The 18,380-nt window shown below is 45.6% G+C and overlaps 1 protein-coding gene across 4 annotated transcripts in view; it reads left to right on the forward strand.

Moving 5' to 3' along the window:
• The first annotated feature begins 10,383 nt into the window (after positions 1-10,383).
• Spg7 (SPG7 matrix AAA peptidase subunit, paraplegin) overlaps positions 10,384-18,380 on the forward strand; it is a 41,771-nt gene continuing 33,774 nt past the window's right edge. The window contains exons 1-3 of one of the 4 annotated variants that reach the window (XM_075977567.1): positions 10,384-10,602; positions 13,666-13,768; positions 17,498-17,587. In XM_075977567.1, coding sequence (XP_075833682.1) covers positions 10,420-10,602; positions 13,666-13,768; positions 17,498-17,587 — 376 coding nt within the window. In that variant the 5' untranslated portion in view covers positions 10,384-10,419. The remainder of the gene's footprint in view (positions 10,603-13,665; positions 13,769-17,497; positions 17,588-18,380) is intronic. The other 3 variants (XM_075977568.1, XM_075977569.1, XM_075977570.1) reach the window with 3 other exon arrangements.

The following is an 18,380-nucleotide window of genomic DNA, read 5'->3' on the forward strand; positions in this document are numbered from 1 at the left end:
TTTGTTTTTCAAGATGGTTACTTTGGTAACCTTGGCTGTCCTAGAACTAGCTCTGTAGACCAGGCTGGCCTCAAACTCAGAGCTCTTCCTGCCTCTACTTCCAGAGTGCTGGGATTAAAGGCGTAGACTACCACCCTCTGGCATTGTTCCCCAATTTTTCCTGTGGTAAAATACAATGTTGAGGGGGACTGGAGAAATGGCTCATTGGTTAAGAGCCCTGGCTGCTCTTCCAGAGTTCTTGAGTTCAATTCCCAAGCAACCACATTGGTGACTCACAATGAGATCTGGTGACATCTGGTGCTTTCTTCTGGCCTGCACACATGCAGGCAGAACACTGTATATATAATAAAATAAAAATCTTTAATAAAATAATACAATCTTTAAAAAATACAATGCTGGCTGAGGGTTGCCTGTCATAGTGACCCACTCCTTTCATTCCAGCACTCAGGAGTTAGGCAGTGGCTCTCTGGGAATTTGAGGCAGGCCTGATCTATGTAGAGAGTTCCAGGCCAACCAGGGCTGCACAGTGAGACCCTGTCTGAAAAAACAATAACTAAGGGAACAACTTGGTACTTTCCTGATAGCCCCCAGCTACTCAGAGGCTGAGTCAGGAGGATCACCTCATCTACCCAGTACTGTTGGTGGGGAGGGGAAAGTAAAATGAAATTTACTATCTTAACCTTTATATTTGTGTGGGGGGGTGTTTTTCTTTTTGTTTTTTGTTTTTAGAAACAGGGTTTCTTTGTGTATCCCTAGCCATCCTGAACTCCGTCTAAAAAACAAACTGGCGTCCACCTGAGAGATCTGCCTGTCTTTGCCTCTCTAGTGCTGGGATTAAAGGCACAGTCCACCACCACTAGGCTGTGGTTTAAGTTTTGATGACTAAATCATCTTCTGATGAGAGGTTCCTGCTTCAGGAGAATAATGTCATCTCTGCCTGGATACGTACTTCAGTCCCCCCACCCCAAGCGCCAGTGTAAGTGTTCTGCAAACCTTGTCTATGGGACTCAATAGTTTGTCTGTTCTGGTTATGTATAGGTAACTTCATACAGGATTGCCTGAGAACCCAAATAACAAACAACAAGTTAAATGAAACAAAACAGGAAGGGGTTTAGGAGTGTGGCTCAGTACTTGTCATGGGGAAGCCCAGGGTTCATCCTAAAACCACAAAGCAAAACACTGCCAGGGAGCGTATGTTGAAGTCAGGACCACTTTATTCAGTTGGTTTTCTCCTTCCAACTTGATGTAGCTTCCAGGGATTAGGCCATCCAGCTTATGCAGCAAGCTCTTTACCTGCTGAAATATTTTGAAATATTCACTGGAACTCTTTTTTTAAAATAAAGGATTGGGTGGTGGTGGTGCACGCCTTTAATCCCGGCACTTGGGAGGCAGATCTCTGTGAGTTCAAGGCCAGCCTGGTCTAGTTCCAAAGCCCGGCGGTGGTGGCGCACGCCTTTAATCCCAGCACTCGGGAGGCAGAGGCAGGCGGATCTCTGTGAGTTCGAGACCAGCCTGGTCTACAAGAGCTAGTTCCAGGACAGGCTCCAAAACCACAGAGAAACCCTGTCTCGAAAAACCAAAAAAAAAAAAAAAAAAAAAGAGCTAGTTCCAGGACAGGAACCAAAAAAGCTACGGAGAAGCCCTGTCTCGAAAAAAATCAAAAAAAAAAAAAAAAGCAAAAATAAATCCTTTAAAAAAAATAAAATAAAGGATTTATGGGGGCAACAGCCATCTGTAACCCCAATTCCAGTGGATCTGATGCCCTCTTCAGGTTTCTATGGGCATCAGGCATACATGCAGGCAAAGCACCCATATGCATAAAATAAAAGTGAATAAATCTACTTATTTGTGTGTGTGAAAGAATGTATGTGCACGTGTGTATCTGTGCTGGCCCTGCTCCCATGGATATAAAAGGTCAGAGGAGCTCTGCAGTGGCAGCAGCACACACTTGTTCCCAGCACTCAGGGGACAAAAGTCAGGTGGACTTGTCTGAGATCAAGGCCAGTCTGGTCTACAGATCTTGTTCCAGGACAGACAAAGCTACACAAAGGAATCCTGTCCCAATAAAAACATCAGAAGACATCAAGTGTCCTGTATTCTTCTCAGGTTATTCCTGAGAGAAGGTCTTTCCCTGAACATGTGTTTTCTCAGCTACCTAGAAGTCAGAAAGCCCCAGAAATTCTGACTCCCTCTGCTACTTCTACCCTCTGCCTCTGCTGAAGTGCTAGAATTACCTGGGCAGTAGTGCGCGTCTTTAATTCCAGCACTCCAGAGGTAGGGGCAAGTGGGTCTTTATCAGTTCTAGGCCACCCTGGTCTAGAGAGCAAGCTCCAGGACTGCCAAGGCTACACAGAGAAACACAACTGTCTCAGGGAAAAAGTCACAGAGCTGGAAGCCACTGCACACCGTTGTCCTCCCACACCAGCCCCACCAAGCATGCACCACAAAGCCGACCCTGGTGCTCACCCTCATCACACACAGCAGCCAGTTCAAGAGTGGCCTGGGCTGGCCTTGTTGTTTCCTCGGGTTGCAGAATGGAAAAGGGCAGCCCAGCAACAGTCCCAACACAGAGACACCAGTCTCCCTAGCCTGTGGAAGCCAGCTCTTCTCTTCGTGCTTTTCTTAGGCCAGGTGGCAACTTTCCCTCACTCCCTGTTACAACATCCTTTTGTCTACTGGTCCATCACTGGTCTTTCTTAAGTCTATTCATGAAGCAGCCAAAATAACACATTTAAAACCAACTTTGATGCCCAGCTTAGCGACTCTTATCTATAATTTTAACACTTGGGAAGCTGACATAAGATGATTTGAGTTGCAAAGGCCAGTTTGGACTACATAGTGAATTCCAGGCCAGACTGTCCTACGTTCTGAGACCCTATCTGAAAATAAAAAACTAAAGTAAAATATTAGGGGATGAAAAAGATGGCTATTGCCGAGGACCTGCGATCAGTTCCCAGCACTCACATAAGGCAGCTTAACCGTCTAAAACTTCAGCTGCAGAGGATCTGACAGCTGTGGCCTCCACAGACGACTGCTTTCTCCTGCACACACACACACACACATGCATACATACATACATAAACATGTACATAACTTAAAATAATAAAAATAAGTCTAAAATTAAATAAAAAATAGAAAGTTTTAGGCTGGTGATCTTGGCTGACTAGCATACACAAAGCCCTAGGCTCAATCCCCAGCACTGCATAAACTGGGCTTGACCCAGTGGTCTTATAATCACAGTACTTGAGAGGAAGAGGCATAAGGTCACAAGTTCAAGGTCATCCTTGACTATATAGGCAGTTCAAAAGAAACCTGGGATACATGATACCACCTCAAAAAAAAGATATATATATATAGTTTACAGCATATAAGTTACCCCATGTATGTGTGTGCCTGCACTTTGGACAGTATCCAGGAGTTCATGAACACTAAGTACTTGCTGTACAACCGAGGTCTACCACGGCCCCCACATTGTTCACTTATGTGTGCATGTATATGCATACCCTAGTGGAGGTCAGCTGACAACTTGCAGGATTTGGTTCTCTCTTCCCACCAGATAAAGCCCAGGAACCAACTCAGGCTTGGCAGCAAAGCTGCTTTACACACTGAGTCATCTCATTTTGCTGGCCTCACTCAGACAAGGTCTCACGTACCTCACGCAGGCCTGTGGAGTGGATGACCTTGAACTTCTTATCCTGAGGCCTTCCCGCCCTCAGTGTTGGGGTTACACGTGTGGGCCACCACTGCCAATAATATAGACTGCTAGCGATTGAACCAGGGTCTTCTGCACGCTAAGCAAACATTCTATCAACCGAGCTAAATCCCCTCCCTGCCCACACATTTTAAAATCTTCTCAAGTCTTTTCTGACACCCATGTCTTGGCCTTCATCTTTGGAGTCACTTGCCATCTTCCAGGTGGCTAAGCTTTGCTAACTCTGCTTATTTTTGCTTCCTCCCTCAGGAGAGTGGAGGTTGCTAAGGATAGGAACTGTAGGGTTTTTTCTCCAGTGTCTCTAGAAGTGTACTGTCTGTCAAAGAGTAGTCCTTAAGTAAATCTCTCTTAAAGCCATCTGCATATTGTCTCTCATCCTCCTTTCGTCTCCAACTCTGTCATTCCCTGTAATCACCAAGTCCCCAAAATCAGCCTCAGAATTCGCAACTACTACTTCCTCCTGTGTCTTTAATCTTTATTGGGGGACTAACACAAGTTCTGGGTATCTCCCATCCTGCCACATCTTAAGCCCTTGCTTTTGGTCTGGTCTTCTTTGTTCTGCATTTCTAAGTACCAGAAGGGACCAGTGGTCTCCTGAAGACAGGCTCTAGAAATTCCCAGTGGACAGGGCAACGGCAAGCCTAATGGCAGACAAGGTTGGGGTGTGGCATACACACTAATCATAAATCCAAAGTTCAAGTGTGGCCTATAGGAAACCCTACAACAGGGTTGACTTGCCCTTGATTTGCTAAAAACCTGTAGTGACCAAAACAAGGGGGAATTGAATAAACTGGCCAGTAACAAGCTATAACCTTGATCACGAGGTCCAAAGGCCTACGACCTTTACCCTGCAGGAAGACAAGTGTTGCTATACTGCAAGCATACAACAGCCCTACTTATGACTGCATATGGATTATGTAGTAATGAGATATGTAGTAATGGCTGTATATCAGATACAAAGCCCTGCTTCACTGAAAACCACCTGAAAGTCCACACACAAACATACCCTTTCCAGCTTCAAATATCTTACTCCACCTATTGAGTGTTCCTAGACTAAAGAAATACCAAAGTAAGCCGGGCGATGGTGGTGCACGCCTTTAATCCCAGCACTCGGGACAAAACAGTAAAAGGAAGCCATGTCAAAGTGTTCTTCCAATGCACAGAATTTGACCAGGCTCAGGCAGGCTATGAGGAAGGACAAACGAGTAAACAGAAGTTAAGAAGAACAGAAATAATAAAGGTGAAGGAAATAGTCTTGGAGATGGTAAAGCCAACATTCTTACAGTAGGTGGAGTAGTCTAAAGTGCAGCTTGACAATGGAGCAAAGTGTGGGGAGAGATACCATGAAAGGAGAGAGTTAAGGCCCAAAAGTTATCCTCTGAACTACACGCACACACACACACACTTGCATGTGCACACATACAGTGATAAATAAAGCATAATTTTAAAAAGGAGAGTCAATAATCTTTTTCCCAGGCATTCATTTCTCAGAGCGTCTTAGTAATAACTACTAGTGTAAATGGCTTGCTGCTTCACAAGTTGCTTTCACATGCATTTATTGCATTTTATCTTTATAAATGCCGTGTGGGAAATCCAGGGTTGGCATTAGCCTGGCTTTGCAGATAATTATTATGCCCATTTACTGATGAGAAAATTGAGGCTTAGAAGTTAATAACTTGCTCAGGGCTATTAGCTGACAGGCTCCAGTGGCTGCTTTCTTGACATCTTCTGGTGGTGGTTATGACTCAGTAGTCAGGTAGAGGCCAGACAGCAACCTGGGTCCTCTGTCTGCAAGAGCCACAAGTGATCTTCAGTGCTGAGCCGTCTCTCCAGGCCCTTCAGCTGGTGTTAGTATTCAGGCATCTGTACTGGCCTGCCCTTGGGGTCCTGACAGGATGCGTCCTCAGCTGCAGTCACTAAGAGCACTCCCGTGCATACTCGCGATGTTCCCTTTTAAAAGGTGGGCCTTGCCCACCTCCAGCGCTCTGTCTCTGTCTCTCTCTGGCCCCAGGGACCCATCTCTGCCTCCTTCTCTTCTTCTTTTTCTCTGTCACCTTTTCTGCCCCTTCTCTCTCCTCTTCCAATAAAACTCCCATTTGAGTTCTGTTGTATGGCGTGACTCCTTTCCAGCCGATTGATTGATTGATTGATTGATTGATTGATTGATCTGTTTGGTTTTTCAAGACCTGTAGCTTTGGAGCCTGTCCTGGAACTAGCTCTTGTAGACCAGGCTGGCCCGAACTCAGAAAGATCCGCCTGCCTCTATCTCCCGAGTGCTGGGATTAAAGGCATGTGCCACCACTGCCCGGCTTTCCAGCCGATTTTATTTTATTTATTTATTTTTGGTTTTTTCGAGACAGGGTTTCTCTGTGGTTTTTTGGAGCCTGTCCTGGAACTAGCTCTTCTAGACCAGGCTGGTCTCGAACTCACAGAGATCCTCCTGCCTCTGCCTCCCGAGTGCTGGGATTAAAGGCGTGTGCCACCACCACCCGGCTCCAGCCGATTTTAAATAAATGATAACATCTGGTATTTTAAGAAAGTTTAGCGAGGAAGAACAGCAAGATAACTCAGCTGGTGAAAGCTGGTTCCTTACATTTGATTCCTGGGACGCATGTGGTGAAGGAGAAAACTTACTCTCAGAAGTTGTTCTCTGACCTCTTCACAGGCACTGTGGTATGCGCGTACGCGTGCGCACACACATACACACAAAATGTAAATGTAATAAAACTATATATTGCTGAGTGTGGCGGTGCACAACTTTAATCCCAGCACTCAAGAGACAGAGGCAGGTAGATCTCTGTGAGTTTGAGGATATTCTGGTCTGCTTAGCAATTCTAGGACGTAGAGACCCTGCCTCAAAAAAAAATTCAAAAATGAAAAACAAAAACTTGGCAGTGGTGGCACACACCTTCAATCCCAGCACTCAGGAGGCAGAAACAGGTGAGTCTCTGTGAGTTTGAGAGTTTGAGGCCAGCCTGGTATACAAAGTGATTTCCAGGACAGGCTCCAAAACTACAGTGAAACCCTGTCTTGGGGGAAAAAAAATACAGGAAAAGCAACCAGTAGTAAAAATAAGTGATAGCTTTTAGCCGAGGGCTAGTCTGCACAACCAACTGAACATTTACCCAACCTTAAGAAGCGCTGCTGATAAGCTCTAGCTACTACAGAGCTGCAGGCTAGTCTGCAGGACATTTGATACTTCCCCAGGACTAGGGAAAGGGACAAGAACTCACCTGTGACCTAGTAGACTGTACACACAGAGTGGAATGCGGAATGCGAGCCAGGCCAGACTATGCCTTAGGTCCCTGTGCTTCCTTTCTGTGTCGGTCTCTCCTACCTCTACTTGTTCTTGTCCTTAAATGATTTTAGGAATACAGGTATTTTTCCTGTATATATGTCTGTGCACCATATGTGTGCCTGGTGCTGACAGGGGCCAGACGACATTATGTGCCCTGGAACTGGAGTGACAGTTGAGAGCTGCCATGTGACTGCTGACAATTGAACCCTGGTCATCTGAACGAACAGCCTACAGTACTCTTAACCTCTGAGCCTCTGAGCCATCTCTCCAGCCCCATGTCTTCCACCTAGTTTTCTGAGGCAGAATCTCTCTCCTCTCTCTCAAGACAGGGTTGCTGTATAACTTTGGTTGTTCTGGAACTCACTCTGCAGACCAGGCTGGCCTTCAGCTCACAGAGATCCCCCTGCCTCTGCCTCCTGAGTACTGGGATAAAAGGCGAGCATGTGCTACCACCGCCCCACGCAGGATCTCCCTTGTTTCCGCCACTGAGATGCCTACTCCAGGCTAGCTGGCCCACAAACATCTGAGCTTGTAGACTTCCAGGAAGCCTTATTTCCTGGTGATTCTACTGTCTCCACCTCCTGTCGTGGGGCAGGAATGCTACAATGACAGGTGGGTACCCACCGTTTCACATTCCCGAGATTGAGTCTGTGAGGTAAGGCCTGCCTGTAGAGCACTTCATTCACTGAGCCATTCCCTAACTTTTAAAGTTTATAAGTAAATTAGAGACAATCTTTTGTTTGTTTGTTTGTTTTTGTTTTGTTTTTCGAGACAGGGTTTCTCTGCGGCTTTGGAGCCTGTCCTGGAACTAGCTCTGTAGACCAGGCTGGTCTCCAACTCACAGAGATCCGCCTGCCTCTGCCTCCCGAGTGCTGGGATTAAAGGCATGCGCCACCACCACCCAGCTTGGTGCATGCCTTTTATCTGGCACTCAGGACACAGAAGCAGGGAGATCTCTGTGAATTTGAGACCAGCTAGGGCTACAAAGTAAGATAATTTTTATTTTTTAATGTTCTACTTCAGAGAGTTGTAAACATTACATTTGAGTGTTTGATGTGGAACCAGGCACTAGTCAGCACTAAGAATGTTGTTTTATTTAATATTATAGACTAGAGAGTACAGAAAAAAACGCAGTGTGGAACGAAGCTCACTGCAAGGTCACTTCTGAGGCACGTTATTCAGCCTGCTTTCAGACTAATTAAGCTATCAGGCACGAGACTAGGGCAGTCACAGCTCCAGTAGCCCTCCCTCTGCTACACAGAGTGGACAGTCGTCATCCTGTCCAGGCTGTCCCACCCTGTCCTGTCCATGGGTGGGCATGAATGCACTGTGAAAGCCCAATGGTCTGAAGGCTGGGACGAAGGGTTCTACTTTAGTGGGAATGACGGTATTAGTCAGGTCCTACATTTGATCACAACACAGTCCACAGAAACAAAACATATTAGCAATTGCCTACTGCTAAGGGGTTTGGGAGATGCGGAGTGGACTATTAATGATGACAAATGAGGGAGGAAGAACGTTGGGGGGGGATTATGAACAATATTATGTCCTAAATTATGTCTCTGTCTCTCGTGTGTATGTGTGTAGACCAAAAAAGGTTCATCAGATCCCCAAGGAGCTGGACTTATAGATGGTTGTGAGCTTTCTGTCACAGATGATAGGAATCAAACTCAGGTCCTTTGAAAAAACAGTATAGCTCAACACTGAACACTCTCTCCAGTGTCTGTTTCCCTGCCTTCTCCTCCTCCCCTCCTCTCTATTTTCCTCCCTTCCCCTCCTCCCCTCCTCTCTATTTTCCTCCCTTCCCCTCCTCCCCTCCTCTCTATTTCCCTCCCTTCTCCTCCTCCTCTCCTCTCCATTTTGAGACTTGAGGTTTTCAAGTAGGTAGCCCAGGGTGGTCTCACAACACAGCCAATGAAATTAAGCTCTTGAATTCTTGGTTCTCCTGCCTCTACCTCCTAAACTCTGGGGTTACACACCCAGTTTCAGTTTAATACAATCTCATTTCCTGTGAGTAGCAATATGGACTTCTGTGTGGCTGCCTAGGCGTTATATAAGCCTGGCTGAGAGCCGTGGTCACAAGGGTTGGAAATTACTTCCAGCAGTGAGTCAGCCCAGGAGAAAACAAGTAAGCTAGTATCAGAAGACAGTTATCTATGTGAATTCATCATCTTAAAATTTTCTTTTTAAATGTGGATGGGTATTTGTCTGTCTGTATGTCTATGTACCACACGGGTTACTGTGAGGCCAGAAAAGGGTTTCTCCAAGGACTGGAGTTCCAGAAGGTTATGTGGGTGCTGGGAATTGATCTGGAATCCTCTGGAAGAAGAACCGGTTCTCTTAACTGCTGAGCTAACTTTTCAGCTATATAAAGATGTATAGAACAAATATTCCACCCTGCTTGAGTCACAAAGAGCTTAGTATTTTCCTTTCAAAAGCATCTTCCTTATCATCTGCCCTTCCAGCTGCAGTTTGATTTCGTTCTTAGGTTCCCGGGATGAATGAACAACGTTAACCCTTGGTGGGCTTGAGCCTCTTCTTTAGCTCTCTCCAGACCAGTGACCGACTATTCTACATTCGATTAGTCCACGTCTGACTTTAAGAGCTCTTCTTCTTCGTTCTTAAGACAGGGAGCGCTGTTGCACGGTGGTCTCACACAACGTGGCCCTCCATCGACATTGTATTCTATAGCCTGTCAGCAACATCCTCAGGACCTCTGGGGTTAAGGAAAAACTGGGTCGAGTGGCTCTCTCTTGGCAGGCCGGCACTCAGGAGGCTGGGCTTCAGGATCTGGAGTTTGGGGCCAGGCTGGGTAGCACAGTGAATATTGTATTAAAAATAAATAAATAGGACTGGAGAGATGTCTCAGCAGTTAAGAGCACTAGCTGCACTTCCAGAGGACCCAGGTTCAATTCCCAGCACCCACACGGTGGCTCACAGCCATCGACAGTGGCATCCGATGCCCTCTTCCACCATAAAGACACACATGCATGTACATAAAAGAAATAAAATCTTTAAAAATAAATAATAAGGAGAGAAAGTGGCCAACAGGAACCAAATCACACCCCTAAAGAAAGGCGATTTAAAAACCAAATTCTGTATTCTCTTGCCAAGCACTGAAAACAGCAGCTTGAACTGGAAATAAAACAGAGGAAAGAAAAATACCGGGTAACCGGAGCTTGTCTCCACCGGAACCCGCAGGCTCCCGGCTGCTAGCGTTTGCGCTGCGCACCCTGCTGACACAGGAGATTTAGCAGCTAACCTTGCAGGGGACCGGAAAGTTCTGACAGCGCAGGCGCCGCGAGGAGTCACAACTTTCGCTACGGCGCAAGCGCTGGAGGAGGCTGCCCTCCAAACCTGACCGTTCGGGCTGCCGGATCTCCACTGCGCAGGCGCCGCGCTCGGCACCATGGCGGCGGCGTTGCTGCTATGGCGCGCGCTCCGCCTCAGCCCGGAGTCTGGGTCCAGGCGCTTATGGGGTCTACTCTCGACCATGGGCCCAGGCCTCTCATCCGGGGCTGGGAGCAGGCGACCATATACGGTCCGCGGGACTCCGGTTGGCACTGCTGCGGCTGAAGGCCAAGCGCCGCAGGTAACCCGCCCGGAACCTAGCGGTGGCGGCGAGTGTCGCCGGTCTCCGCGGACCGGATGTCGCCGGTCTCCGCGGGCCGGATGTGCGCTTGCACCTTCCTCTTTCGGCAAGGCCTCTGCTAGGCCTGCCCTGCTGCGTGGCGGGGGAAGGAGGGCTTCTGTGGGCTTCCCCGGGCGTGTGTGTGTGTGTGTCCCTGGTGATTTAAAATTGAGCCCACTTTCCTTCTTTTGGTTTTTGAGGCAGGATTTCATGCAGCCTGGAACTCGCTATGTAGTCAAAGCAGCTCCTGAATTCATGATCCTTTTGCCCGCACCTTCGGGAGCGCTGGGGTTATAGGTGTGGATGTTTCACCAGTGTCTGACGACGTTAGTGATAGAGTTGGCTCAACTGAACCAGTTCCATTAGGATGAATTTCAGCGCTTTCGGAAAAGTGATTGTTGCTTAGAGCAGTAGAAAGCTTTTTGCACGAATGAAATCCAGCTAACTACAGAAGGAGTGTAGTTTGTCGTTGATAGGCACTCCTTGAGTTTCGAATGGGAAGGCCCCATCTCAACCTGATGAGGTTTTGATATTTTAAAACTTTAAAATGGTCACATTTCAGGGCAATGTCAGTATTACAGATAAATATTAACTTGAACTTTTTAAAGTAGAGCCAAGTGGTACACACCTGCAATGTCAGCATTTACTGGGAGACGGAGGCCAGGAAGACAAGAAGATTGTGTTGGAGACTGACGCTAGTCTAGTGATCCTCAGCCTATGGTTGAAAATTATTGGCTTTTGTTGTTATTTCCTTTATGTTTTTTGACCGAATGCGGCTGACATTTATTGATGGAACTGACAGGCGAGCACCCTAGGCCCCTCTTCTTGGGAGGCAGGTCTAGGATGGGAACTCTGAGGAGGGGAAGAGTCCTCAGCACTGGACGGCCTCCCCTTTCCTTTTATGTTTTTCCTGGGATGGGTGGTCCAGGGTTCTTACACCCTGAAGACCATGTCCAACACCACTTGTTGCCTTAGCCAAATTCACTGTGCCAGTAAATGAGTTCGACACAATGATAGTTGAGTGGAATGAGAGCCTCAGCATTAAAGGTGGAAGAATGGGTGTCACTGTTGAGATCCCAGAAGACATCTCGATCCTCAGTGTAGTCCAGGGTGCCCTGGAGGGAGTCCCTCTGATACCTGCTTCACCACCTTCTTGATGCCGGCATGTTTGGCAGCCCTCTTCAGGTGGTAGGTCAGATCCAGAGCAGACGTTGGGAATGGATAGATTCAGGAGGCCATGCCAGTGAGCCTTCTTCCTGCTCATCTCTGGGATGACCCCACCCACATCTTGACAGTGCCAGTGGATGCAAAGACAATGTTCTGGGCACCTCCACTGCCATCATGCTGACTTCCCAGAGAGGCCATGTAGTGGTAGTGATGGCATGGATTCTGGTTATAAGTCATTCAGGACATCAAAGTTGACATAGATGGCCCTGGCCATCAGGGCTAAGCAGTGGTGCAGGAGGTGTTCTGATGCTTTTTTTTTTTTTTTTTTGAGACAGGTTTCTCTGTGTAGTCCTGACTGTCCTGGAGCTCTTTTTTTTTTTAATTTATTTATTTTTTATTTTGTTTTGGTTTTTTGTTTGTTTTCTAATAAGATTTATTTATTTGCTATGTATACAGTGTTCTGTAAGAAGAGGGCACCAGGTCTCATTACAGATGGTTGTGAGTCACCATGTGGTTGTTGGGAATTGAACTGGGACTTTTGGAAGAGTAGGCAGTGCTCTTACTGCTGAGCCATCTCCCCAGGCCCCCTGGAACTCATTCTTTAGTCCAGGCTGGCCTCGAATTCAGAGATCCACTTGGCTCTGCCTCCCAAGTGCTGGGATTGAAAACGTGTGCCATTGCTACCCAGCTTGTTGATGCTCTTGACTGAGTTGTAGTTCATAGCCATCACAAAGATGGTAGGGTAACTTCAGCCCAGGGGCAAGGATGTTGACCTTTTGGCTTCCCCTGTCAAGTGGACCTAGCCTTCTCCATGGCAGTGAAGAAACGGTAGATTTCACAGTATACTCACCAGTCTGACCCATTTGGTGTTGGTGGGAGTATGGCTACTGGAAGATGGAGATAGCCTTCCCATTGATAACAGGACTCCAATTCTTAGCCTTTACTGTATGGTGAATCAAAAAAAAAATGTTAAATTGGATTGTTGGTCTTAGCATTTAAAGGTTGGTGGGTCATGGTGGTGCATGCCTTTACTCACAGTGCTCAGTAACAGAAGCAGGTAGACATCTATGAATTCAAGGCCAGCTTGATTTATGTGTCGTGTTCCGTGCTAGACCAGCCAGGGCTACATGTAAGATCCCGTCTTGTAGGGGAAAAGAGCATGAAAGGCTAAGTCAATCTGGAGCATACCTATAATGCTATATTTGGGAGGCAGAGATGGAAGGTCAGGATTTTTTTTTTAAAGATTTATTTATTAAGTATACACTGTTCTGCCTGTATGCATACCTGCAGGCCAGAAGAGGGCACCAGATCTCATTACAGATGGCTGTAAGCCACGATGTGGTTGCTGGGAATTGAACTCAGGACCTTTGGCAGAGCAGGCAATACTCTTAACCACTGAGCTACCTCTCCAGCCCCGGAAGGTCAGGATTTTAAAGCCATCCTCAGCTACAGAGTTATTTGGGGCCAGCCTGAACTATACGAGGCAGTTAAAAACAACAAAACCCAGAGAAACCCTGTCTCGAAAAACCAAAAAACCAAAAAAAAAAAAAAAAAAAAAAAACCAACAACAACAAAACCAAAAACAAAACAGGCTCTCTGGGTTGATGGTGCATGTTTGTAATCCCAGCACTTGGGAGACTGGTGCAGGAGGATCACTGAGTTTGAGGCCAGACTCTGTCACAGTTCTGGGGTTATAGGCATCTACCACTATATATACTTTTATGGGATACTGGGGATCAAACTCATAGCTTTCTGCATGGTTTGTGGGGACTACCAACTAGTCCATTTCCCCAACCCTATGTTGTTTTGGTATGTGGTCTTAGTGTTACCTCAGTCTTTTTTTTTTTCTTTTTACAGAACTTGCTATTTCGAATACTGACCCCTAGCTTTGGAAGTATTAGCGGATTGTTACTGAAACAGCATATAGTTCCAAATGCAATCAGACCATGGCAGCTTTCAGGTGTGTATCTATGCGTTGCATGTGTCCCTAGTGATGGACACAGATTTTACTGTAGTCCTATTAGATATAATGGAAGAGGAGCATGGTCTGGTATGCTTGTAATCCCAGCACTAAAACGGGGGCTGCCAGTTGGAGACTAGCCAGAATTAGCTAGTGAAACCCTGTCCAAAAAAAAGAATTTGGGTTGCTGAAACACAGTACTTACTATAGTGAGTAGAGTAGCCTAGGAGAAACTCTACTGGCCTACGTATGCAGCAAAGTCTGCCAGCTCAGTCTATATAGATACACTGTGATCAAATCTAAGGATGTAGTCTCCTTGGCAAGGAACAAGTGACCATTAGAAGAATGTTGCTAGTTTGACATTGCCCAGAAAACTAAGAACAGCCACCATAAAAAACCCTGAACTTCTGACCTTTTTAGTGCTGAGATTACAGGTGTGTGCCACTGTGTCTGGTTTTATGTGATGATAGGGACTGGACTCAGAACTTTGTGCTTGGTAGGCAAGTACTCCACCAACTAAACTATTCTTATTAAAACCTTTGGTTCTTTCTGTTAGTCTTTGGATAATCTGAAGTGATGTTCATAAATAGATTGAATACTTTGTCATCCTGCCTTTACCTTGCCAGTGGTAGAGTATAGAAATATGCCACTACTCACCTGGTTTTTTGTTTGTCTGTCTGTTTTTGTCTTTGTGAGACAAGGTATTACTTTGTAGTCCAAGATGGCCTTGAATTTATAATCCTGTGTTCACCTTCTAAGTGTTGGGATTACAGTATGTGCCACCAGGCCTGACCTATTTTTGCTTGTGTTTTGTTTAGCAACTGTGTGTGTGTGTGTGTGTGTGTGTGTGTGTGTGTGTGTGTGTGCGCGCGCGCGCACGCGCAAACGGGTACCCCCTGGGATCTCTCCTTCTGCCATGTGGGTCCTAGGAATCAGACTGAAGTCATCAAGCTTGACAAGTACCTTTACCCATTTAGCCATCTTAATTAGCCCTCATTTTAAAACTGAAGTGCTGGAGACTAGTGGGGTGACTCAGCAGATAAGAACATTAACTACGTTTTCAGAGGACCCAGGTTTGGTTCCCAGAATCCACATGGCAGCTCACAGCCATCCTAATGCCTATTGCAGAGGCTCCAACCCCTCCTGACCGTTACTAGCACAGCGCAGATGGTACCCAGCTGTGCACGTGTGCAGAGATGTACATGCAGGCAAATGCCTACACACATATAATAAAAATGAATAAAGCATGAAGTGGAAGTCGGGTTTCATTGTTCTTTTTTTTTCTCTTTGAGATGGGGATTCTCTGTGTGGCCCTGGCTGTCCTAGAACTTTCTTTGCAAAACAGCTTGACCTCAAACTCAGATTCTGCCTCTAACTCCCAAGTGCTGGGGATAAACTCTAACAGTGTTTCTGCTTTAGTTCAGGGGGACATCCAGGGTTGGTGCCAGAATTTCGCTCCTTTCTTGCCTAGTTGGACTAGGGAACAGTGAAATGCTTGGATCCTAATTCGAAGGAGGCAACCTGTGCATTTGCTTGAGTTTCATTTGAATTTCATCCCAGGTTCAGTGACTCTGAGATAAGCATGAATAGCATCAATATACCCCAGCTATCCAAAAACTCAATGCTGAGTTCTAATGGAAATAAGTATAGTTCTGCTTTTGTACCTGTTAATGTTTTTATGGAGAAAGTTAGACGCGGGGCTGGAGCTGTGGCTCATAGGTTAAAAATGCTCCTCTCCCAGGGGACTTGAGTTCAGTTAGTTCCCAACATCCACATCGGGTAGCTCACAACTATCTGTAACTCTGTGTTCTGAATTCCATGGGATCTGGCACCTGGTTTCCTCAAGGCATGCATGTGTTACATATACTGACAGTAGACAAAACACCCATGTAGATAAAAGTTTTGTCTTTTTAAAATTAATTTTTAATTTTTTGTTCATTTATTATTATTTAATTTATTTTTTCAAGACAGGGTTTCTGTGTAGCCATAGCTGTCCTGGAACTCACTCTGTAGACCAGGCTGGCCTCGAACTTACAGAGATCCACCTGCCTCTGCCTCTGAAGTGCTGGGATTAAAGGTGTGTGTCACCACCACCCAGTTTATTCATTTATTTTGGAATAGGCAGGGTTTCTCTGTACCGTCTCTGGCTGTCCTGGAACTTGATTTGTAGACCAGGCTGGCCTCAAATTGAGAGATCTGAGTGCTAAAGGTGTGTGCCAATACACCTGGCTAAATTATAATATACATATACATACATATACATACATACATATGTATGTATATATATGTATATATGTATGTATATATATATATATATATATATATATATATATATATATATATATATATACACATGCATAGAAAAGACTTGATGTCATGGGTCATGGTCATTTTTCTCCCCCATCTGTTGAGACTTTGGACAAGACCAAGCCTTTCCCGTGCAGCCTTATGCCAGCCTAGGCTTGGCATTGATGACTGGTAGCCACAGTTGCCAAACCATTTGGGTCATTCTACTGCTTAAATTCACTTAAAACAGATTGAAATTGATCTCTAGTAAGCTTGTGTCATTGTCCTTTTTGGTTTTTTGAGTCAGGGTTTCTCTGTAGCTTTGGAGCCTGTCCTGGAACTAGCTGTTGTAGACCAGGTTGGCCTCGAACTCACAGAGATCTGCCTGCCTCTGCCTCCCAAGTGCTGGGCTTAAAGGCCTGCGCCACCACCGCCTGGCCGCTTGTGTCATTTTCAAACTCACATCTGTAACACCTTTTTTTCTTCTGGTGACTTAAGGATTAAACCCAGCATGTGTTCTGTCACTGAGCTATATCCTCTAGTTCTGTATTCTCTCACATTAGCCAATTAAAAAAAATATTTTGTTTTTGCTTCTTTTTGGAGATGTCTCATGTCGTTTATGCTTATGTCCAGCACTTTGTAACCCAGGTGGCATTGAAGCCAAGGTGATCTGTCTGCCTGCTGAGTGCTAGTATTACAGGCATGAGCTACTATACCTGACTAGCCAGTTTGTTGCTTTATTTAAAAATATTTTTTAGATTTATTTATTTTATGTGTGTAAGTGTTTTACCTGAATGTTTGTGTGTGTGCCACAGGTATTCCTGCCACCTGAGCAGTCAGAAGAGGGTGTTGGATCCCTGAAACTGAAATTCTGGTTGGTTGTGTGTGTGCTGTGTGGGTGCTGGGAACTGAACCACCCAAACAGCTGTGTGGGTGCTGGGAACTGAACCCAGGTCTTCTGCAAGAGCGGCAAGTGCTCTTAGTTGCTGCGCTATTTCCAATCCCATTTTACTTTTTTAAAAATGGAAAACTTTTTCAGTGTGTTTGTGTGTGTGTCTGTGTGTCTGTGTGTACACGTACATGAATCCAGATACCCACAGAGGCCAGAAAGAGGGCATTAGTGCTGGATTATCTGGAGCTGTAGTTATAGGTAGATGGCTGTGACCTGCCAAACCTGGAATCCTCTTGCTAGAGAAATATGTTCCAGCCTCTAGCTATCCAGTTTAGGTAGCACAGATTTGTCTTTATACATTAATGGTTCATTATTCTCTCATCAGCAGATACCGTAGTGTACATAGAAGGAAGTGCTGCAATGCCTCCCATGCAGCAATTCTCAGGCACAGGTTCCAAATGGTTTCTGTTGTGATAGGGTTTTTTGTAGACACACTGCCTTCTTGTATGTCTCTTGTAGCTGCAAACTTAATTCTTTTCTTTTTATTATAGGTAGTACTTACTATTTTAGCACCTCACGGATGAAACAGAAGAATAAGGACAATAACAAACCCAAAGGCAAGGCCCCTGAAGATGATGAAGGTACATCTGCCTGATGTTTGAAGTACCTGTCCCTCTTGTGCCCCCCTTGTGTACTTGCCTCTTAGTAGGGTGAGACTGTTAAAGGCACAGTTGATTGCCTGTTTTGTGTGAACTGCCCTACTTCTGTGATTGCCGAGTCTTTGTTCTCTCAGAGATGTCTCTGTGGACACCTGTGTCCCTCTGTCACATTCCGGAAAGGGTAAATCCTAAATCCTGGGAGTGGGGACTGTGGTGACCAGCCCGACGCACACTGGCCAGTGTTCCTACTGTTGCTGAGTGTGAGGCCAGCTAGCAGATGAGTGAGGAGCGGGCCCATGAGTGGGACGGGTTTGCAGTGGAAGGGTCACCACCGTTTACAAGCCTGTACTGCCCTGTTCCAGTTCATAGCCATACTCGGGGAGACTGTGGATGCCTTCATATCTTAGGTCTCACCTTGTTGGAATTAGGACTCATGCAGGAGTATAAAGCATGTAGAAAATTAATGTTTGAACTGAACTTCTAGAGTTTATTAAGTTTCTTAGCTAGAAGCTGTTTGTTTTCTGTAAGGTTTTTAGAGCCAATAATGTTGGAAATTGTCTACCCTTAGATATAATATATGCTTAGCATTGTACTAAGTGGTTTTCATACATTTAATTCTGTTCTCAAAATAGAGCAAATTCTAAATGAATTAAGTGTATTTTCTTACTTACTTTGTTTGTGTGAGGTGAGACTGTCTCATTTGGACCAGACGGCTTTAAACTTGTATCAGTAATTCTGCTTCTCTCTCCTGAGTGGATGCTGGTGTTCTGGGCAT

This window comes from Microtus pennsylvanicus, chromosome 6 (assembly GCF_037038515.1).
Source record: "Microtus pennsylvanicus isolate mMicPen1 chromosome 6, mMicPen1.hap1, whole genome shotgun sequence".
In the NCBI taxonomy this organism is placed as follows: Eukaryota; Metazoa; Chordata; class Mammalia; order Rodentia; family Cricetidae; genus Microtus; species Microtus pennsylvanicus.